We start from the raw sequence: 24,714 nt of genomic DNA on the forward strand, positions 1-24,714 counted from the left end.
CATAAAGTAGGCAGTCTCTTTAGTTTTAGCTTCCTCAATGGAAGTTACCGAAGCAAAACACTTGCGAAGACTGATGTCTCCCTTTTGACATTCAATCACCTTCTCGGGGGTGACAGTCAAAAGAATGTCATGTAATTGGGGCGCGATTTCACTTCCCCTGGGCTGTTTGTCAGAGGTGATCAGCTTCTTAGAGGTAGTACACAACCCATCCTCTTGATCAACTTCTTTAAACAAAACAGTTTTTGACAAATCTATCACGTCACCCATTTGTCTTGCCTGAGCACGAGTGACAGCACAAGCGGGGAACACATGGGGATAACTCTGTGCCAACTCATTGGAGAGAGAGTGGTCACTTTTATCCAACACTTCCAATACGGGTACTACCTTTCCTCCAGCAATATCGTTACCCATTATAAAGGTCACACCTTTTACTGGCAACTTAGGACGTACCCCTACTCTGAATATTCCACTGATTAACTCAGAGTGTACATTCACAAAGTGCAACGGCACTGGGACAAAACCCATTTCAATACCCTGAACTAACACACTGGAACCACAGTATGTATTGTCGGATAAGGGCAACACATCAAACAATATAAATGACTGCGCCGCCCCTGTATCTCTAAGGATTTTAACAGGACGCTGAGATGCTTCGTCATTCGCTATGGACACAAACCCCTCAAAAATGAACGGTTCGTAACTGCGGTCGGGTACTGAGACTTTCAAACTACATTTACTCTGAGGCACCTGTTTTGTTTCAGACCTCACAACAGTACGAATTAGCCCAACACCTGTTGGCGGCTTGGCACGAAAAGGCATCCCTTGTTTGCGTTTTAGTAGGAAGCAATCATTAATCACATGTCCCACTTTATGACAATAGAAACAGGGACGCTCATTTTTCTGGCGTGCTTGATATACTGTGGGCCGACTGGGACTAAAAGTAGGCAACTCAGTAGCTCTACTCTCAGTATGAGCCGAAAACACACTCTTGTGCGTCAACACAAACTCGTCTGCCAACACAGACGCTTCTGACAGGGAGGATACTTTCTGTTCATTTAGGTATACTACAATGCGTTCGGGTAAGCAATTTTTAAACTCTTCCAACAAAATTAACTCCCGGAGAGAGTTGAAATCAGTTACCTTACTAGCAGCATGCCATTTATCAAACAGATTTCCCTTGTCTCTAGCAAATTCCACATAAGTCTTACTAGGAGACTTTCTATGAGACCTAAATCTCTGTCGGTATGCCTCAGGCACAAGCTCATAAGCACGAAGAACGGTAGCTTTGACCACTTCATAGTTCAAACTATCTTCCAAAGGTAGCGCTGATAAAACCTCTTGGGCTTTTCCAGTTAATTTACACTGAAGTAATAAGCACCATACTTCTTCAGGCCATTTCAAGGCTACGGCTATACGTTCAAACACACAAAAATAGGAGTCAACCTCTGATTCTCTAAACAAAGGTACTAAGGCAATCTGCCTACTAATGTCAAACGTGTTGGAAGCTCCAGCTGGTGAGGACGACTCACCAACAGGCACAGTAGGAACAAAGGCTAGCCTCGCTGTCTCTGCCTCCAATTCCATTTGGCGCATTTTGAAATCCATCTGCCGCTGTTCTCTTTCTGCCTCTATTTTACAGATTTCCAACTGCCGCTGTTCTCTTTCTTTTTCAGCCTCTATTTTACAGATTTCTAACTGGAGATTTTCTCGCCTAATTTGGGCTCTCTCTTCCGCTTCCAGTTGAAACTGTATAGAACGGACATCCCTTCTGGCATCACCAGTTGACAGTGGGGAGAACGGATCAAAACGGGGCAATGTGGCTGGAGCTGTAGCCTCGCCTTCGGTCTCAGAAACCGACGGGCTTACAGGAGCAGCAACATCCCCTACAGGGGTAGTAGGTTCAGGCAGCGGTAACACAAGCACCTGCTCTTCTATCAATACATTTAACACTAGTTTCTTAACCTCCGCCTTAACTAAATTGTGCGAAATAGACAATGAATAATGGTCAGCCAAGGTCATTAAATCACTTTTACGACACTTATTAAACACCTCCCACGACGGGTTATCCAAAAAGGATTGTACATCAAAAGTAGCCATTGTAAACTACTACACCAAACACAAGAGCCAACAAATAGCTAATGCTATGACGCTCAACACTGAACTAACCACAAACTAAACTAGTCACCCATACTCACAAATCACAGAAAGCTCAGTGCAGCAGGGTCCGGGGGGGTTTAATGGTATCCCGGATGAGCCCCCATTATGTTACGCACGCCTCTAGAAAGAGGGAACGCAACACCCTGCTACAACTCAACTCTCCTTGTTGTGAATAAGGTAGGGAAGTGTAGGTGTGAACAAGTATGACGAATAGGCAGAGAATACCGTTAACAGGGAATTTATTCCTTCACGTGGTAAGGTTTGGGAAAAAGGGGCTGGACGGAACCAAAGCAAAGAAAGTAAATATCAAAGCCCCCTCTCCTACCTTACCTGACTACCCACTACTTACCTATCTAGCACCACCTGGTGCACTAACCAAAATACAGGGGATGGTCCGCCCAGATCTTTCCTAGTGTGCATAGACAGCAAACTACTACGGGTATATGTATGCCCGCGGGCCTCTTGCCTAAACACTCCCTAGGTGCCTTCCCCTTCCCCCCTGGGAACAAATGAAACAGAATTACACAAATGTAAGTCAATAATCAAAACACTGCATCCTATTGACACACACAACCAATCAGCTCCCTCAGCAACAACGGACACAGTACATACCAAAATTCTTGGAAACAACCAACATGCTATAACCCTCAGCCATTAGCCTTGTCTCTCAGCAATCATCTCCCTTCTGAGCAACAGAACTGGGGCTTATATAGCTTCAGAAGAAGTTAGTAATTGGAGACAGCTGCGTCCTGATGAGGGGGCGGGGTCATTCTATTCTACCACGCCCAGAAATCTGCTCCTTTTATTCTCTGTCCCCAACGCACTAGACGACCAGTTTTGATAGCCTTTAGCCGTACCCTCATCCTACTCCTCCTCTGTTCCTCGGGTGATGTTGAGGTTAACCCAGCCCTTGCGTGTCCCCAGGCACTCTCATTTGTTGACTTCTGTAATCGAAAAAGCCTTGGTTTCATGCATGTTAACATCAGAAGCCTCCTCCCTAAGTTTGTTTTACTCACTCCTTTAGCACACTCCGCCAACCCTGATGTCCTTGCCGTGTCTGAATCCTGGCTTAGGGAGGCCACCAAAAATTCGGAGATTTCCATACCCAACTACGACATTTTCCGTCAAGATAGACCTGCCAAAGGGGGTGGAGTTGCAATCTACTCCAGAGATAGCCTGCAGAGTTATGTCATACTTTCCAGGTCAATGCCCAAACAATTCGAGCTTCTAATTAAAAAAATGTATCTCTCCAGAAACAAGTCTCTCACTGTTGCCGCCTGTTATAGACCCCCCCTCAGCTCCCAGCTGTGCCCTGGACACCATATGTGAATTGATTGCCCCCCATCTATCTTCAGAGTTCATTCTGTTAGGTGACCTAAACTGGGATATGCTTAACACCCCGGCAGTCCTACAATCTAAACTAGATGCCCTCAATCTCACACAAATTATCAAGGAACCCACCAGGTACAACCCTAAATGTGTAAACATGGGCACCCTCATAGATATTATCATCACCAACTTGCCCTCCAAATACACCTCTGCTGTTTTCAATCAGGATCTCAGCGATCACTGCCTCATTGCCTGCATCCGCTATGGGTCCACGGTCAAACGACCACCCCTCATCACTGTCAAATGCTCCCTAAAACACTTTTGCAAGCAGGCCTTTCTAATCGACCTGGCCCGGGTATCCTGGAATGATATTGACCTCATCCCGTCAGTAGAGGATGCCTGGTCGTTCTTTAAAAGTAATTTCCTCACCATCTTAAATAAGCATTCCCCTTTCAAAAAATGTAGAACTAAGAACAGATATAGCCCTTGGTTCACTCCAGACCTGACTGCCCTCGACCAACACAAAAACATCCTGTGGCGGACTACACTAGCATCGAATAGTCCCCGCGATATGCAACTTTTCAGTGAAGTCAGGAACCAATACACGCAGTTAGTCAGGAAAACAAAGGCTAGCTTTTCAAACAGAAATTTGCATCCTGTAGCTCTAACTCCAAAACGTTTTGGGACACTGTAAAGTCCATGGAGAATAAGAACACCTCCTCCCAGCTGCCCACTGCACTGATGCTAGGTAACACTGTCACCACCAATAAATCCATGGTAAATCAAGAATTTCAATAAGCATTTCTCTACGGCTGGCCATGCTTTCCTCCTGGCTACCCCAACCCCGGCCAACAGCTCCGCATCCCCCGCAGCTACTTGCCCAAGCTTCCCCAGCTTCTCCTTCACCCAAATCCAGATAGCAGATGTTCTGAAAGAGCTGCAAAATCTGGACCCGTACAAATCAGCTGGGCTAGACAATCTGGACCCTCTCTTTCTAAAATTATCCACCGCCATTGTTGCAACCCCTATTACCAGTCTGTTCAAACTCTCTTTCTCAAATGGCTGCCTCGCCTGGTTCACCAACTACTTCTCAGACAGAGTTCAGTGTGTCAAATTGGAGGGCCTGTTGTCCGGACCTCTGGCAGTCTCTATGGGGGTACCACAGGGTTCAATTCTCGGGCCGACTCTTTTCTCTGTATATATTAATGATGTCGCTCTTGCTGCGGGTGATTCCCTGATCCACCTCTATGCAGACGACACCATTCTTTATACATCTGGCCCTTCTTTGGACACTGTGTTAACTAACCTCCAAACAAGCTTCAATGCCATACAACACTCCTTCCGTGGCCTCCAATTGCTCTTAAACCCTAGTAAAACCAAATGCATGCTCTTCAACCGTTCGCTACCCGCCCGCCCGACTAGCATCATTACTCTGGACATTTCTGACTTAGAATATGTGGACAACTACAAATACATAGGTGTCTGGCTAGACTGTAAACTCTCCTTCCAGACTCATATTAAACATCTCCAATCCAAAATTAAATCTAGAATCGGCTTTCTATTTCGCAATAAAGCCTCCTTCACTCACGTCGCCAAACATACCCTCGTAAAACTGACTATCCTACCGATCCTTGACTTCGGCGATGTCATTTACAAAATAGCTTCCGATACTCTACTCAGCAAACTGGATGCAGTCTATCACAGTGCCATCCGTTTTGTCACCAAAGCCCCTTATACCACCCACCACTGTGACCAGTATGCTCTAGTCGGCTGGCCCTCGCTACATATTCGTCGCCAGACCCACTGGCTCCAGGTCATCTATAAGTCTATGCTAGGTAAAGCTCCGCCTTATCTCAGCTCACTGGTCACGATAACAACACCCACCCGTAGCACGCGCTCCAGCAGGTATATCTCACTGATCATCCCCAGAGCCAACACCTCCTTTGGCCGCCTTTCCTTCCAGTTCTCTGCTGCCAATGACTGGAATGAATTGTAAAAATCTCTGAAGCTGGAGACTTATTTCCCTCACTAACTTTAAACATCAGCTATTTGAGCAGCTAACCGATCGCTGCAACTGTACATAGCTCTATCACTCCAGTGTTAATTTGCTAAACTGTAATTACTTCGCTACTATGGCCTATTTATTGCCTTACCTCCTCACGCCATTTGCACACACTCTATATAGACTTTCCTTTTTTTCTCTATTGTGTTATTGACTGTACGCTTGTTTATTCCATGTGTAACTCTGTGTTGTTGTTTGTGTCACACTGCTTTGCTTTATCTTGGCCAGGTCACAGTTGTAAATGAGAACTTGTTCTCAACTAGCTTACCTGGTAAAATAAAAAACAAATGTCCCTACCAGTCTATTTTTGCTCTCGCAAATGAATCACAGTGTATTTCTTTTTAGGCTATAACCTTGAAGTCATTGAAATAATATAGCCTAAATAATACATTTTCATTCCTTCTTAGGTTGTCTGTCCTGATGTATTTCGAGTGTTTATATGCTGATTTAATATGACGTAGCCTATTTGAAATGATGTGTGATTCTTACGTTCACCTTTTCATGCTTATTCAAATACTTTTAATGTCAAATCATATGGCTTGGTTTCAGTACTTCAAAACCAAATGGTAGGTCCAGGTATTCCAAAAAAAAGATGAGTGTTGGTTAAATTGTGATTTTAATGAATGGAGCGAATTTGGAGCGGCAGTTTCTTTTTTTTATTAGCAAGGAGCGTTTTTTAGTGGAGAGGTTGGAAAGGACATACAGTATCTCACAAAAGTGAATACACCCCTCACATTTTTGTGAATATTTGAGTATATCTTTTCATGTGACAACACTGAAGAAATGACACTTTGCTACAATGTAAAGTAGTGAGTATACAGCTTGTATATTAAGTGTAAATTTGCTGTCCCCTCAAAATAACAACACACAGCCATTAATGTCTAAACCGCTGGCAACAAAAGTGAGTACACCCCTAAGTGAAAATGTCCAAATTGGGCCCAATTAGCCCTTTTCCCTCCCCGGTGTCATGTGACTCGTTAGTGTTACAAGGTCTCAGGTGTGAATGGGGAGCAGGTGTGTTAAATTTGGTAGGGGTCCAATGATATGGTGGATTAATTTGTCTGTAAAGACAGTAGCTGAGCATCTCATTTTTGTACTTTATCAAACACCAAGAGACACACAGACCCCCCCCCCCCCCCCTTCTCTCTCCACACACACACACACACACACACACACACACACACACACACACACACACACACACACACACACACACACACACACACACACACACACACAGAGAGCGAGAGCTCCCATACTCGCATTTTCTTTAGGGGAAAACAATGGCCTGATCTAGTAGCCACAAATTGCCAACCGACACATTATTACCCAGAAGTACAGTGGTGTTGTTATTGAAGTTGCCGGCTCTCTCTTTCCCTCTCCCTACTCTGTTGTTGAATGACTTTAGAACCTCTCCCCCTTCCATACACATTCCTCAGTCGTCTGAATGACTCTCATGAATACTCAGTCACCAACACTAACCCTTACCATAATGACCAAGTCATTCTGCCCCTCGAAAAGCTCACGAGATCAAGGTGTGAGTGTGAACCGTCTCTGCCTGCTCTCCTCTGTTCTAATACCTTTTCAATACGTGTCCACTCTTTCTCTCAGGTACCTTTTTTTTGATCATCTGTTTGGTCGCACATCTCTAAGAGTTTCTCCTCTCTGTTTCAGACACTCGTCTGCTGAGATCAGGAGACACTTTGGTGGGACGTATGGGTCCCCTCAGGTCTCCGTGCAACACGGTCATCATGGCTCCAACGCATCTGCCACCATGTGTTTCACCGTGGTGAGTTATGCTACTACAGGACTACTACAACCAACTATGCCCTTTCGTGGGTAGCAGCAAATAGCACCAGGGTGTAATATTTAGCTACCCTAAGGAGACTGATTCTGAGTGAGACTCTCAGACAGCATTTTGTGCTGTAGGCCTAATAATGTAATCCTAAAGAGGGATTTTGTGACCCCCTCACTTATTCTCTCTCTCTCGCTCACTCTCTCTCGTACTAAGTGCACTAATACCGCTCTATATTTGACAGGCTTAAGGCATCAGCGTTTACTGTAAGCCTCTTCATATCATGACTTGCCTAGTTAAATAAAGGTTAAATAAAAAAAAATAAAAAAATTCTCTCTGACTCTAGGCTTCATCCCTTTGATATGTCTCTGTCGGCTGCTAGGCAGCTGACTAGGCCAGAGGAGGGAGAGTTGGCCCATCCCCTAGTTATTATTGTGATTAATGTCCAACCTGCTTGGGAAATGGGTCAGTGCGCAGGCTACTGTAGAGATATGGGATGGCCTGCTTACCTACCAGCTTACACTGGCAAATATGTAATATCTGTGGATTTGCAATGCAGGAGAGTGGTTTTTAATAACATCCTCTGCATGTTGATATTTTCCCATGGTGCATCATCAGCGGAGGAGCTCAATGGAGCTGCAGGCAGATGTGTGGGATGATGATGATGATCATTGCTATGATTCATCTCTCTATTTTTAGGACGTATAATGATGCGCATTGTTATTAGTTAAACATCATTTCCAAATTGATGGATGACATGAGTGTGTGTTTGTGTTGCGCTTGTCTGTGCGTGCCCCGCTTTTGTAAGTGTGCACTTGCTTGTGTGTGTGGGGTGGGGTTCTGTCTCTAGAAACACAAGAGATGATTGATGGAGGCCTTGTTGATGCCACTTCCTGTAGTCAAGTGTTTTACCTTGCTTGTTGTTACCACAGCTTTTTTACCAAATCAACTCCTAGTCACTTCCCTTACCTACTTCACGTAGAGACCTAAAAACATTGGATAGGTATTAGCAAAATGTTGATGGCTCCACTTTGCCCTCTGAAAGGCCGGGAGTAATTCCACCAAGTTGCATATACCTATCCACTCCTTTTCACATCAACTACAGGGCCTTGTGGTAGGGGCTAGGATTCACTTTGGAATTGGGTCTGAGGGTCCCTCTGAGTTTTGTGAGATCTTATGGTTAACTCTTCTTGTTTCCAGGAATGCACCAATTTGTTAACTTCCCTCTTACATGTTGAATATTTAGCAGGGTAAGTCTACTTCCAATTCAGTGTACCTGTGTTATAGTTCTACTAACGGTCATCTCGAGACCTACACTTTTATGTTTAAAATGTGTGTGTAAGCAGCCAGTGTTGAGCTTAGAGGCAGGTGATGTGTTGTTAGACTGGGTATTTGGTACAGCCTGTGGGTAGTAGTTTCCTCTTAGGGAAGTAGGTTACTGGTTCTTTATTAGGTTGAAAAGACACATTGCAGAGTTGAGTAGTATAACTGTGTTCAAATCAAATTGTATTAGTCACATGCGCCGAATACAACACCTTCCAGTGAAATGCTTACTTACGAGTCCCTAACCAACAATGCAGTTAAAAAAAATACAGATAAGAATAAGAAATAAAAGTAACAAGTAATTAAAGAGCAGCAGTAAAATAACAATAGTGAGACTATATACAGGGGGGTACCGGTACAGAGTCAATATGCGGGGGAACCGGTTATTTGAGGTAATATGTACATGTAGGTAGAGTTATTAAAGTGACTATGCATAGATGATAACAACAGAGAGTAGCAGCGGTGTAAAAGAGGGGGAGGGGGGCAATGCAAATAGTCTGGGTAGCTATTTGACTAGATGTTCAGGAGTCTTATGGCTTGGGGGTAGAAGCTGTTTAGAAGCCTCTTGGGACCTAGACTTGGCGCTCCGGTACCGCTTGCCGTGCGGTAGCAGAGAGAACAGTGTTACTGTTAGGGATAGGCAAGATGTATCCTCATATCTTTTGGACAAAATACTACACACCCCCAAGACAAAACAACAAATGTGCATATTATGTATTAGAAAATATTATATTTGAAAGGTATTATCAAATATAATTACAAAATCCACAAAAGGGATTGAAACATGTCTTGCAGCTTAAGTGTTATTGAAATGCTTCCCATCCCTGCTTACTGCTTCAGGAGCAATAGTGTAGTAGTCCAATAGTCTGACTGCTGGTATGGACAACAGCCTGTTACTGGCCCAGCTGAGAGCATTTCTCCATAGTGCAGGATGCCTGGGAGTTAGGACAGAGGTATGTATGCATGTATTTGTTTCATTTGGCTCCCATGCTAAGGAAGGGAAAGAGAACGTACAGTATATTATGAAAGGAGATATGCAGCCATGATTCCCCAAGCATTTAAATGTCTGGGGTTCACTCAAATATCTTAGGGAGTATTAGGATGCTTGTCCAGATTCACTCCTCACACGAAACAAAATACAAGCAATAAAGCCTTGTACCATCTGGTAAAGACATACCGTTTATTTTGAACACATGACTCTCTTTTTTGTTGTCTATCTATCTCTGGTCTTTCTCTCTGTGTTGCCAGTTCCTGTTTTCCGCCTAGCATGGCACTGGTGTAGTAAAAAAACATCACGGATGACGTCAAAAACATGTCGGAGCAAAAGGAATCCAGGACTGCTTTCACCTCTGTTCAACACGGCTGCATTTCTTTCTTTCTTTCTTTCTCTCTTTCTCTCTCTCTCGCTCAACCTCTCTCTCTCGCTCTTTCTCTCTCTCTCGCTCTTTCTCTCTCTCTCGCTCAACCTCTCTCTCTCACTCAACCTCCCTTTGACACTTGGCTATCATGCAAATGAGTCTTGTGGCAGAGAGATGTGAAAGAGAGAGAGAGATGTGGCAGAAAGATGTGGCAGAGAGCAGCATTTACAAAACAGATGGAAGCACAACACTTTTTTCTTTTTCTGGACACTTAACATTTTTGGGGATTTTAGTCACAAATCTAAGCTTTTGTGACATTTGTTCACCGATGCAGCCGTATGTATGATCAGATTTATGTGGTCGTCGTATGCACAGGTTCAGCGCCACAGCCCTCTCTCAGAAGCACCTGCAATACCCTCCTGTCATGCCATGCCCTCACATACAGCCCAGAGAAGTGTATAAAGATACAGATCTGGAGTATGTACAGTGTCACCGATGCAGCCTCTCGTCTGCGATAGTCATCTGATGGCCTTCTCTGGTGACAAAAAGCATGTTTATTTCCCTGACTCTTTTATCACAGACTTGTGTGGGATAAGGCTGGAGGTGTGACGTTTTCCGAAGGGCTCTCCAGATTATTCTCCATTCAGATCGTCTTTTCTTTACAACGGTAAACTGAAGTTCTTCGAGGCCTCTTGAGGATTTCTGAGCCGTACTTCACAGATTACCGTATAATAATTGAACCACTGTATATGGAGCCACACAGTTACTGCTCCAGCGACGTAATTAGACGAGAATTTGGCAGGTACCAATTTATTACCATTCAGGTATTGTTTTATGTGCGTGTCTTACAGCTTCCACGTGAAGAGTCATGTCATTTAAAGACCACAGTAGTTACAGTACCGACACAGCATAACAACCACTTAACAAAACTGTTGTCTGTTTTTGCCTGTAATGATGTTTCCATACATGACACCGTGAGCTGTCATCCAAAGGTCAGTCACCCGTTAGGATAGGGAGTTATACGGGGTAGAGTTCCCCAGGGGTTGTTGTACGGTTGCAGAGGGTTAGACTCTTATGAGGAGGATGACTGGACTAATATGATAGGAATGGATAATGGTCTAGCTGAAGTTTCCGTCTAAGGTTATGTCGAGTTCCTCTAAGTTCCTTTTCTCTCGATATGAGCTCGGTCCACTCATTCCCTACAGATCTGAGGTTGTTGAGAGCAGAGTAGTGATCCAAGCTGTCCTCCTCCTCCTCCCAGCTCTGTAATATTTGGATATGACGGAGGGCTGTAAGAAACTCCCTGTGCTGTACCCAGGCCCCCAAAGCCTTCAAGGATGATTCATCTTTCTGACTTTTCATTTCTCTCTCTCTCTCTCTCTCTCTCTCTCTCTCTCTCTCTCTCTCTCTCTCTCTCTCTCTCTCTCGCTCTCTCCCTCACGCTCTCTTTCTCTCTTTCTGCCTCTCTCTTTCTCTTTCTGCCTCTCTCTCTCTCTTTCTCTTTCTCTCTTTCTGCCTCTCTCTCTCTTTCTGTCTCTCTCTCTTTCTCTCTTTCTGTCTCTCTCTCTTTCTCTCTTTCTGTCTCTCTCTCTTTCTCTCTCTTTCTGTCTCTCTCTCTTTCTTTCTCTCTCTTTCTGTCTCTCTCTCTTTCTGTCTCTCTCTTTCTCTCTCTCTTTCTGTCTCTCTCTTTCTGTCTCTCTTTCTGTCTCTCTCTTTCTGTCTCTCTCTTTCTGTCTCTCTCTTTCTGTCTCTCTCTTTCTGTCTCTCTCTTTCTGTCTCTCTCTCTCTCTCTCTCTCTCTCTCTTTCTGTCTCTCTCTTTCTGTCTCTCTTTCTCTCTCTCTCTTTCTGTCTCTCTCTTTCTGTCTCTCTCTTTCTGTCTCTCTCTTTCTGTCTCTCTCTTTCTCTCTCTCCTCTCTCTCTCTCTCTCTCTCACTTCATTTAGCCTCTCTCCCCTTAAAAAATGTGTTGTTAAGTTCTTGGTATGCTTCAAGGCCAGGCAATTCTTTCATTGACGCCAATGAATACATATCTGGAACTATCTGGCTCTAACCTCCTATCAATATCACATTTAGATGCGCTACAGTGAGTGTATTCATAACCTTAAGAATGTCATCATGTAGTATCTTTGTGTCTTAACCATTTCCTGCCTGTGCCCTCGGCATGAAACAAAAATAAACGTTTTTCTCTCTTGCCCCTCGGTTATTTCTCTCTCTTTTCTCCCTCTACCGCTCTCTCTCTCAGTCCATCTCTCCGTCTCCTTTTCCCCCTTTCGCTCTACTGTATACAATATAGTACAGTATAGAAAACATACTGTGTATCTCTCCACTCTAGTCCCAGTCTGTGTTGTCTATGTAATACTTGTCTGTTCCTCTATTTAACCGTTCCCTTCCTCTCTCTCTCTCTTTCTCCTTCTCCAGCCCCAGTCGTATGACGCGGTGGAGCCCTTGGACTTGGAGGAGTTTCTGATGTCACAGCTGCAGGGCGGAGACTCCGCCCTCATGCGGGAGCTCGGAGATTTCCCTGACGACGACCTGGAAGTAGAATATGTGGAGAAGGAGTGTCGGACCGTACGCCACTCTGTACCCGATGAGGGGTGGGTTGCATGGTCACATGTTCAATATAGAATAAAGTCAACCATACCTGTTACTACAGTGGCAAGAAAAAGTATGTGAACCGTTTGGAATTACCTGGATTTCTGCATAAATTGGTCATCAAATTTGATCTGATTTTCACCTAAGTCACAACAATAGACAAACATAGTGTGCTTAACCTAATAACACACAAATGATTGTATTTTTCTTGTCTATATTGAATACATAATTTAAACATTCACAGTGTAGGTTGGGGAAAGTATGTGAACCCCTAGGCTAATGACTTCTCCAAAAGCTAATTGGAGTCAGGAGTCAGCTAACCTGGAGTACAATCATTGAAACGAGATTGGAGATTTTGGTTAGAGCTGCCCTGCCCTATAACAAACACTCACAAAATGTGAGTTTGCTATTCACAAGAAGCATTGCCTGATGTGAACCATGTCTCGAATAAAAGATATCTCAGAAGACCTAAGATTAAGAATTGTTGACTTCCATAAAGCTGGAAAGGGTTACAAAAGTATCTCTAAAAGCCTTGATGTTCATCAGTCCACGGTAAGACAAATTGTCTATAAATGGAGAAAGTTCAGCACTGCAAACATTGCTGCACGTCTAAATTTGCAAAAGTGCACCTGAATGTTCCACAGCGCTACTGGCAAAATGTTCTGTGGACAGATGAAACTACAGTTTAGTTTTATGAAAGAAACACACAACTCTATGTGTGGAGAAAAAAAGGCACAGCACACCAACATCAAAACCTCATCCTACCTGTAAAGTATGGTGGAGGGAGCATCATGGTTTGGTGCTGCCTCAGGGCCTGGACAGCTTGCTATCATCGATGGAAAAATGAATTCCCAAGTTTAGCCTAACATTCTCCTGCAAAATGTCTTTATCTGTCCGCCAATTTGAAGCTCAACAGAAGTTGGGTGACGCAACAGGACAACGACCCAAAACACAGAAGTAAATCTTCAACAGAAGAAAATACGCCTTCTGGAGTGGCCCAGTCAGAGTCCTGCCCTCAACCCGATTGAGATGCTGTAGCATGACCTCGAGAGAGTGGTTCACACCAGACATCCCAAGAATATTGCTGAACTGAAACAGTTTTGTAAGGAGGAATGGTCCAATATTCCTCCTGACCGTTGTGCAGGTCTGATCCTCAACTACAGAAAACGTTTGGCCGAGGTTATTGCTGCCAAAGGAGGGTCAACCAGCTATTAAATCCAAGGGTTCACATACTTTTCCCAGCCTACACTGTGAATGTTTACACAGGGTGTTCAATAAAGACATAAAAACATAGTTGTTTGTGTGTTATTAGTTTAAGCAGACTGTGTTTGTCTATTCTTGTGACTTAGATGAAGATCAGATCACATTTTATGACCAATTCATGCAGAAATCCAGGTATTTCCAAAGGGTTCACATACTTTTTCTTGCCACGCTATATTGCTTATGCCTATTAGATCTCCACAGATTGTGGAGAGGGCATGGGTCTAGAGTTCTGGGATCGGCATTGATTTAAGACAGTCTATAGTCCCAGTAACTTTCCCTGCTATGAACACATATCTGTTTCAAGGGCCCCACTCACTAGTTTACTAGGTCCCACTACAATGGCTTATCATACCTCAGAAGGCTCTTTACAACCCAGTGGTGTCTTAGCGTCTTTGGATTGTTACTCACCTTGAACGTGATAGTACAGGTAATGCTGATAAGATAGGAATGCAGAAGGAGTGGAACAGGTCATATGCAGGCTGTGTGTGGAGGGTATTTCCGCATGTGTGTGCGTGCCCGCACACTTGAATGTGGGCATACGTGCGTATGCTATCGTATGTGTGTGCGTTCCATCCTTCTCATTCCCTCTCTGTCCTCCTGTATCTCTATAGGGTGCAGCTGGATTCCCATGTGAAGGACTGTGTTCAGAGTTACACCCAGCCCTGGCTGATGGTCAGCAGGAGGTAAGCTTCTTATGATGACACGTTCAGGGACTGCTTTCTGTCGTCTTCTTTCCTTCATGACTACTGACCTGTCAAATGCTTGATGTGTGTCTGCTAGTGATCATTAACCCTGGAGCGCTACTTGGTGTGCGGGCGTTGGGACAATATGACTAAAGGCTGTGGAACAACAACTCAAGCCTACACGCCAGGTGGCTCGGTCTCCAGGACCAGGTTTGGTGACCACTGGTGCAGATGACACAGTGGAAACCTATGCAGTGGTTTTTACAGTGGGAACCTACAGAATGCAGTGGTTTATACAGTGGAAACGTTATGCAGTGGTTTATACAGTGGAAACCTAGGCAGTGGGATCCTAGGCAGTGATTTATACAGTAGAAAACTATGCAGTGATTTATACAGTGGAAACGTATGCAGTGGTTTATACAGTGGAAACCTATGCAGTGTGGAAACCTATGAAGTGATTTATACAATAGAAAAATATGCAGTGATTTATACAGTGGAAACCTAGGCAGTGATTTATACAATAGAAAACTATGCAGTGATTTATACAATACAAAACTATGCAGTGGTTTATACAGTGGAAACATATGCAGTGGTTTATACAGTGGAAACCTATGAAGGGATTTATACAATACAAAACTATGCAGTGATTTATACAATAGAAAACTATGCAGTGATTTATACAATAGAAAACTATGCAGTGATTTATACAGTGGAAAACTATGTAGTGGTTTATTCAGTGGAAACCTATGCAGTGGTTTATTCAGTGGAAACCTATGCAGTGGTTTATACAGTGGAAACCTATGCAGTGGTTTATTCAGTGGAAACCTATGCAGTGATTTATACAGTGGAAAACTATGCAGTGGTTTATACAGTGGAAACCTATGCAGTGGTTTATTCAGTGGAAACCTATGCAGTGATTTATACAGTGGAAAACTATGCAGTGGTTTATTCAGTGGAAACCTATGCAGTGGTTTATTCAGTGGAAACCTATGCAGTGGTTTATTCAGTGGAAACCTATGCAGTGGTTTATTCAGTGGAAACCTATGCAGTGGTTTATTCAGTGGAAACCTATGCAGTGGTTTCCTTGTCAGATGCATCACCACAGGTGTCTTCACCCCTGTCTGTCCCACAAGAAACAGAGAGATGTCTGAGAACTGTGGTAACACCTCTCTTCATCTTCACACACTGATTACAGCCTAGGCCTGCTAGTTTTATCTCACACACACACACACACACACACACACACACACACACACACACACACACACACACACACACACACACACACACACACACACACACACGCTGCAGTTCTGTTTGTATGTCTGTAATCTGGTTTGTTTTCAATTAAAATGCCAGCGGTGTATCAGTAACCATGCTGTGTGTGTGTGTGTGTGGGCAGGTGCCAGGGAGATGGTTGGAGTGCATATTCCGAGCGGGCAAGTCTACACAAAACTCTGCGGAAACAGATTTTTGAATCCGACATCCAGCCAGAGAAACAAGAAACACGGGTAACCACACAATTTACACAAGAATGCATACACAACACCACGACAAAGATGACCCAAATAGGTTTTAACAAATCAAATCAGAGTTTGGGTCCGCAAGGAGCAGTTCTGTCAGTCCCATTGTCATCGGGAGACCAGAGTACATCCAGAGTTTACAGTAGTATCGCATGCAGCTCTCGGATACATTACGGTTTGAAATAAACAGAGTAATATGATACCCTGGGTACTGTATAACATGTTCATCATGAAACCCAAATTCTACAGTTGTTTCAATCTCCTGACTCCTCAGATCGATTGATATATATCGTTTTTTTGTTTTTGTTTTATGTAGTGGTTTATACAGTGGAAACCTATGCGGTGGTTTATACAGTGGAAACCTATGCGGTGGTTTATACAGTGGAAACCTATGCGGTGGTTTATACAGTGGAAACCTATGCGGTGGTTTATACAGTGGAAACCTATGTAGTGGTTTATACAGTGGAAACCTATGCGGTGGTTTATACAGTGGAAACCTATGCGGTGGTTTATACAGTGGAAACCTATGCGGTGGTTTATTCAGTGGAAACCTATGCGGTGGTTTATACAGTGGAAACCTATGCGGTGGTTTATACAGTGGAAACCTATGCGGTGGTTTATACAGTGGAAACCTATGCGGTGGTTTATACAGTGGAAACCTATGCGGTGGTTTATACAGTGGAAACCTATGCGGTGGTTTATACAGTGGAAACCTATGCGGTGGTTTATACAGTGGAAACCTATGCGGTGGTTTATTCAGTGGAAACCTATGCGGTGGTTTATACAGTGGAAACCTATGCGGTGGTTTATACAGTGGAAACCTATGCGGTGGTTTATACAGTGGAAACCTATGCGGTGGTTTATACAGTGGAAACCTATGCGGTGGTTTATACAGTGGAAACCTATGCGGTGGTTTATACAGTGGAAACCTATGCGGTGGTTTATACAGTGGAAACCTATGCGGTGGTTTATACAGTGGAAACCTATGCGGTGGTTTATACAGTGGAAACCTATGCGGTGGTTTATACAGTGGAAACCTATGCGGTGGTTTATACAGTGGAAACCTATGCGGTGGTTTCCTTGTCAGATGCAGCACCACAGGTGTCCTCGCCCCTGTCTGTCTCACAGGAAACAGAGAGATGTCTGAGAAACTATGATTACACCTCTCTTCATCTTCACACACTGATTTAATGGTGAGGACAATCTAATCAGTGTGGAATGAAAGTGGAGAGGCTGAGCGAGAACATGAGGGAGCGGGGAGGGAGAGAACAGCGGGGAGGGAGAGAACAGCGGGGAGGGAGAGAACAGCGGGGAGGGAGAGAACCGAGAGAAGGAGAGACAGGAGGGGAGCACAACACTGAACACAGAAGTGTTTTGTCATTTCTATTACCTCTGTCCTGGCACCGTCTCCCTCATGTTAACCCAGCCTACCCTGCACCCAATGAGGTGTGAATATTCATGCAGTCCCCGTCTGTTTCTGACCAGCCCCAGTCAGCATCCAATTCTCTGTCCTGCCAAGTCCCCGGACAGCACCCAGCCAACCCCATGCTCCAGCCCCACCTCTCCCAGCTCCACCTCTCCCAGCCCCTAGTCCCAAGCTCAAAGCGCCAACCCCCTGACAGTCAAGTCCCAGCCCCAGCTAACCTGTGTCTCCACTTAGCCAGCCCCCAGCTCTATTCAACAGTCCTTCCCCCAGCACCAGCCATCCTCAGTCAGCTCCCAGCACCAGCCAAGTTGTCTCCAGCCCCAGCTCCTCTCCCCAGCCCCATTCCCCAGGTATTGCCAAGCCCCAATCACCCAAACCAAAGGACCCTTGTTCCAGCTGTGGGTTTCCCATCCGCTCCAGGCCAGAGAGAGGAGAAGAACAGGCCTATTGTATCTCAGCCTCTAATTGTCCCATGCTCCAACACTGCAGCACTCTGGGGATCATTAGCAATCCTGTGGGGTTGCCTGGAGCCCTGTGGCCCAGATTGGGGAAGCCTGGTTTGGATTGGGGCACTGTGAGGCAGTGGTCGGGGTGTGGAGGTTAGATGGAAGATGGATGGATGTTTCCTCTTACGTTTAACAGAGAGAATGAATGAAGGGTGCGCTGTGAGGGGGGTTGGCAGGTGGCGGGATGGTGTGGTTGGAAGTAGGACGTAGCCTGAAAAATCCAGAGCCCTCTTTTCATGTAGCTCAGTGGTAGAGTGATTCCATGTTTGCAATACCCCTGATTAACACTCGTCTCTCTGTGGCGGTAGGATGCACCCCTTTGCTCCGAAGTTGCTGGGCTCCCCTGGAGTTGAACCCATTAGTCATGGATTCCATGAGGTTGCCTTGATTCTCTTGATGTTCACACACAGTTAGGAATCTATGGATGACATCTTACCTCTCCGCTGCACTTGCATAGCAAGTTACCGGCCTAAGCTCTTGAAGTAATGCAATTATTTGGAAACATTTGCAATGTAGGCCTACATGAAATATACTTTTGTTTGGGAGAAGTAACATTATTTTGTTGGGAGAATTGAGTATTTTGGATGTTCTCTTTTCCATCCTCTTCCTACCTCCTCACTCCCTGTCCATTTCCTATCTTCTAATACCTGTCATTATTATTACAGGTGAAGTCCCCCTCCCTGGCGGTACTGAGTGATGACTCCGGCAGGACCCTGACCTCCTCTGACTTTGACCTCCGCTCTGGTCTGACCCCTGACCCCAGAGTGGACGGGCTACTGCGCTTCAGTAACCATGATGACCTGGACAGGTTCAACCTGGAAGCCCGGCAGGGGAACCGCCACGCAGACCTGTTCGCCTTGTACCCACCCACCGACGAGGTGAGAGAGGGACACGCGCGTGCGCACACACACAAACACTAGCGATGGGCAGGTTGACTCATAACCTGCAATCCCCGCGGTTACAGTCCCGAGTGGCGCAGCGGTCTGAGGCACTGCATCTCAGTGCTAAAGGCGTCACTACAGACCCTGGTTCGATTCCAGGCTGTATCACAACCGGCCGGGATTTGGAGTCCCATAAGGCGGCGCACAATTGGCCCAGCGTCGTCCGGGTTAGGGTTTGGCCGGGGTAGGCCGTAATTTTAAATAAGAATTTAGGGTTTAGGGTCATGAAGTATTGTGTGTATGAAGGGTGTGTGGTGGGTGGATTGAATAAAAAGAAAACAATACTATAAAAAGTCCATAAATGATATCAATTTCACAAGAATGATACTAAATGCTACATTGAGGTTTTTCTTTTCATTATTTTAGGCTTTCTGGCATTAGTGCATAAGCTTTATGGTATAACAGTAGGCCTACACGTGCCAAATAGCCTACGCCAGTCGCCAAACACTTTTGTTAACGTCAATCCACTGAGGAAAAAAGGACAATGTCGGAGTTCAATTCAATAGGAGAAAAGCTGTGAAATGTAGAGTTGAAAATAGAAGGGAGGGACAGAAAAGTAGTGTTTTGGAAAGATTTGGTGAAGAGGATTATAGCAGAGGCGCTATACAAATTCGACAGTCACAAGACAGGGGATTTCAAATAGGCCTAAGGCACATAAAGGGAACTGTAGCCTACTGTTTAGATGGGTTAAATGGAAACTGGAATCTGGACATTGACTGTAGGTGTATAACCTCTCACATAGCCTTCATATTAACTCTTGCAGAATTAAGCATTTCTTGAAGTAAAATGATACTCCAAATGTAGAGATTTTTTGACTTGGGAACAGGAGTGAAAACAAAATAAAAAATTAATTCAGCATCTTGAGAGAATGTGAATGCGCAGTTACAGTATATACTGTCTGTAGAGGTGTATCATAAAGCTGATTAGTATTTCAACCACATAAAATATGAATCCAAGCCAAACTGAAATCTTATCAGAAACATGTTGGGTCATTTTTACAGCTTTCTATTTCTTTACAACCGGTCAAACTGATGTCATTTGAAAATTTTGCACAGAAAATCTGACCCGTTTACATTTTTTTGTCATTGCATTGCATTTTCTCCCCGGTCCCTAAACTTCTTTGCTCTGAGGAAGAAGCATTAGATGACAGAGCACTTTACAGATGTCAACTAGGGTGAAGCATTTATGACATTCTGGTGAGCAAGGGTTTATTTAGTCTTCTAGGGCAACATATAATAACAGGAGAGAAGCTGCATGTATCTAATTATAGACAAGTTGACTAACAAATAGCCTACCAAAATGTCATAAATTATAAAAAGAATCATATGTAAATCAGGCAAAAATAAACCTGCTCCTCCCACTGTCAAAACATTTTTTCACCATCTCTGACTGTAGCCTACAGCACATTTTCTATATTAGCGGGTTAGGGTCGGTTGCGAGCCTCAGATTTTAACTTTATCACATATAGTCGGGTGGTTGTGGATGGGTTATTAGCAATTGCCGGCGGGTGCGGGTGAACAAACAGCTGACCCGTACATCACTTACGCACATAAATGAACACAGAGCATGCTTCTGCTTATGAGTGGCTAGATCCATGACATTCCTCTGGTATTCCAGGATGATGCAGTGGAGATCCGGCCTATTCCCGACTGTCCCAAAGAGCACATGGGAGACAGGATCCTCATCCGGTGCCAGGCCATCAGGTACAGGAATTACATTACTTATCACAGAAGGAAAATAATTGTATGCTTCTAGCTAACTAGCTACCTGTATGTGAGAAACAACAGAGTGTGTCTGACAGGGTGTCAGAGAGAGAGAAGTGTAGCTCACAGAGAGTTTGTGTGAGATGAACACTGAGAGAGGACATTTAGCATGAATTTGTGTGCTGCTGCAGCTGTCAGACCATCATTTGTCTTGGAGAAGTCTAACCAGACCATTTCGTTTGGTCTGAACCATTGCCTTTAGTGTGGTAGCTGTGCGGTACAGTGGCTGTTGCATTTCCTCTAAACCAAGGGTGTTCAACTCCTACCCTGTGAGGTCCGGAGCCTGCTGGTTTTCTGTTCTACCTGATAATTAATTGCACCCACCTGATGTCCAAGGTCTAAATCAGTCCCTATTTAGAGGGGAACAATGAAAAAATGCAGGCCAACTGGCTTCAAGGTCCAGAGTTGAGTTTGAGGGCTCTAGACAATAACTTTCTGTGGAATACAGTCCCTCTCTCTCTTTCCCTCACTCATATTCTCACCCTCTCTTCCACATTCTTTCTGTGGGCTCGCGTCTTCTTGCTCTCTCTCTCTCTTTCTCTGCATTCTCTCTTTGTTCTCTCTCTCTCTCCTTTTCTCTCTTTCTGCCTCTCCCACACCGTAAAACCGCTAAAGATTTCAGCTAAGTTCTGCATCATCTCTAAGCAGTGTTTTGGCAGCAGCCTGTCCCAACTTTCAGCTTGACTCATTGCTCTCTAGATAGGCTTAGTGCTATGCTATGCTATGCTATGCTATGCTATGCTATGCAAGTGCATGCGTCCACATTTCATATCGCTGTTGCATCTGTTGATTATCCTGAGTTGATGAATAGAATAGAGTAGAGTACAATAGAGTAGATTGATTTTAACAGGTGATGTTTGCTTGCTGGTCGACACACTGCTGCTATGAAATGACAGTCTGATACTCTTTCTCCCCGGTCCGCCATAGGTTTGAGATTGATATCGAGCCACTGTTTGCTACCCTGGCTCTGTACGACCTGAGAGAGAAGAAAAAGGTACAGTAGGTCTTTCCTTCTGATGTTTTGTGTTTTTTTTAGAGTGCTGTATTCTTTGGCCTGCTTGTGAGGTCAACCCATGTCGTTGGAGGGTAATGCGTGCCAAGGACAAGACGCGCCATAGCAAAACGTCGGCCGCGCGCAGTAGACCACCTTCTTGGGTGTCGACGAACCGTGGCAATTCAACATGTAGAATTGTCGGGGAAATGAACAGAAAATGACAGCCGATGTTCTGGTCAGAGGCAATAGGACTTGCTTTTCACTTTAGTCAGCAACAGTGCATTTCGTCCTTTAGGTCGTCTTATGGCCAGTGTGTTATGGTTTGTGTTGGTGGTCAGTGAAGTGATGTATCAGGGGGATATCCAAGGCTTTAGCCACAGTCCGGAGGCCCTGGGACTGAGAGGCCTCGCCAGTAGAGCAAGCATAGCCGTGTTCATAGGAGTGAACCATCTAATTCACACTGTACTCTCCTATCCAAACACCGTTAGCCAAAGCTAGTAGCATGTGTGTTATGGACTTGCACAGCTGGATCTTTTTTTGGAGTGGAATTTGGATTTAGGGTTTTAGGCCTCAAGGGCACCACGTGTCCCTCATTAGGATTTGAGCCTCTGACCTCCATGGTCATCTGGCCACACTGCGTCCTGGTTGGGCAGTCTGTGAAAGTATTACTGTTATTTTTTTTTTGTACTGCCTTTCCCTTTATTATGCACCATGTCAACTGCATAGCGAGGGACGAGATACTGCTATTCACCATAAGATCCATCGGGCACAATGTGTTATTGTGAAGGTTAACACAACATCCTCCTTATTGAATTCATTAGAGGAGGAGGCAGAAAGGCCTGACAAAGACACTATGTTGTAGGCCCATGAAGCATCCCTCTGTTATGGACCAGGATGACATACTGTCCAGCTTGTTTAACCAATTACAATTGATGTGACTCAATCTGGAAAAGAGGGGTTTGGTGACTGAGGTTCTCTCTCTTCTGTCACTGTCTCTCACACACTCTCTCTCTCTCTCTCTCTCTCTCTCTCTCTCGATCTGTCTCTCTCTGTAACGATCGTCGTAGAGAGGGGACCAAGATGCAGCGTGGCACGTGTTCATGATTTATTTATTTAAATCAAACACTCGACCAAAAATAACAAAGGGAAACGAAAGCGCACAGTTCTGTCAGGTACAGAAACACAAAACAGAAAACAACTACCCACAAACACAGGTGGGAAAAGGCTGCCTAAGTATGGTTCCCAATCAGAGACAATGATAGACAGCTGCCTCTGATTGGAAACCATACCTGGCCAAAACATAAAAATATAATGACATAGAATGCCCACCCCACACCCTGACCTAACAAAATAGAGAAATAAACCGTCTCTCTCAGGTCAGGGCGTGACACTCTCTGTCTGTTTGTCTGTCTCTTTCTGTGTCTCTGTCTCTCTCTCTCTCTCTCTCTCTCTGTATTTCTGTTTCTGTCCCTCTTTATTTCTCACGTTCACCATTGCTTTTCTGTTGCTATGCAGTGAAATGCTATGTTTTAATGCTGTTTTGGTTTCACATCTGGGAAATATGCAGCAGATGTTGATATAATTCCCTTGAAACGTTCCTCTAATCCTGTCCTGTCCTGCCCTGACTGACTGACTGAGAGGGTTACAGTACACCAGGGGTCCCCATCTAGATTCAGCTGCAGGACAATTTTTTTCTTGAGTGGATATCGGGGGTTGGGTGTTGGAACATAATTATGAATCATTTGTACTCTGCAAGAAGCCCAAACAGATATTACAGTATGTTTCACAAAAACATTATTTAAATCCTTGATTACATTGGTACATGATCAAATACTGTATGTCTCTCTATTTATGAGCTCAATTTCTAGTGATTTTACAGTATTTTATGCCCCCCCCAAAAAGTAAAAACAAGACAATTGATTATTTACTTTTTGCTCAGAAAACTTTTGGGTGCCAAATAAAATGCCCGTGGGCCGAATTTGGCCCGTGGGCCACCAGTTGACAATCCCCTGCAGTACACAGTAGGAACGGTTATTATAGCGACAATGGTTATGATTATTAGACCAACCACGGTGTGCGTATTGACTACAACAGCAATAGGATTATCATACCAAGCATGGTGCAGCCAGAGGATTGTGAGGTTAAGTGGAGGTTTATGCCAAATGTTTAGAACACAGCCAGGGATCCTCAGCTGTGCTGTGTCTCATCAAAATTAATATGACGTGCTGTGGAACTCTTGGCTTTTTAAATGTAATACACTTTGCATAGCTGTCACTATGGAGACGATGCGAAATGTTGAACTTTGAAGTGTTGACCCAAGTATCAGAGAGAGACGGACGGCAGTTTGTTGTAGCAGTCCTGCTATGAAATGTTAAAGACTGTTGTAGAAGACTAATAATGTGACATGTGGAATGAGGAGAAGTTGTAATGGACCTCACATGACTATCACAGAGTACAGGGTCTCCATAGGGTCATCCTTTTCTTAGGACACAGTCACAAAAGGAGGCGTAGAAACAGAAGCTCTTTGTCATTTTTGGCTTTCTTCAAAATGTTTTTTGGTCATTGCTAGGGCTAGCTGCGATTCAACCAAGAATTGTCTTTTGACATTGTGCTGGGAGACTTCATTAAGAAAAGATAGAGAAGTGGAGAATGAAAATAACCCTACCCCAATATAGCTGGTTTAGCGTTTTTGGAGTTAAGCAGGCTATATTGGGGTAAGGTTATTTTCTGTCTCCACTTCCCGATCTTCTCGCGACAAAGTATGTCTCCCAGCACAATGTCAAAGACAATTCTTGGTTGAATCGCAGCTATGCTAGAACCAGTGTGCTATTGATGTGCTATTATACAGATGCAGTCAAATACACTGAACAAAAATATAAACACAACATGTAAAGTGTTGGTCCCATGTTTTATGAGCTGAAATAAAAGATCCCAGAAATGTTCCAAAAGGTTATTTCTCAAAAAATGTGTGCACAAATTTGTTTACATCCCTATTAGTG

At 44.3% G+C, this 24,714-nt stretch overlaps 1 protein-coding gene across 2 annotated transcripts in view; it reads left to right on the forward strand.

Moving 5' to 3' along the window:
• The window catches only part of dock8 (dedicator of cytokinesis 8), a 91,481-nt gene that overhangs the window by 17,114 nt on the left and 49,653 nt on the right, over window positions 1-24,714 (forward strand). For both annotated transcript variants that reach the window (XM_045707154.2, XM_045707155.2), the window contains exons 2-8: window positions 7,223-7,337; window positions 12,443-12,618; window positions 14,491-14,562; window positions 15,965-16,073; window positions 18,683-18,895; window positions 20,576-20,661; window positions 21,649-21,715. In XM_045707154.2, coding sequence (XP_045563110.1) covers window positions 7,223-7,337; window positions 12,443-12,618; window positions 14,491-14,562; window positions 15,965-16,073; window positions 18,683-18,895; window positions 20,576-20,661; window positions 21,649-21,715 — 838 coding nt within the window. The remainder of the gene's footprint in view (window positions 1-7,222; window positions 7,338-12,442; window positions 12,619-14,490; window positions 14,563-15,964; window positions 16,074-18,682; window positions 18,896-20,575; window positions 20,662-21,648; window positions 21,716-24,714) is intronic.

The sequence above is a fragment of the Salmo salar genome, chromosome 24 (assembly GCF_965601325.2).
Source record: "Salmo salar chromosome 24, fSalSal1, whole genome shotgun sequence".
NCBI classification, from domain to species: domain Eukaryota; kingdom Metazoa; phylum Chordata; class Actinopteri; order Salmoniformes; family Salmonidae; genus Salmo; species Salmo salar.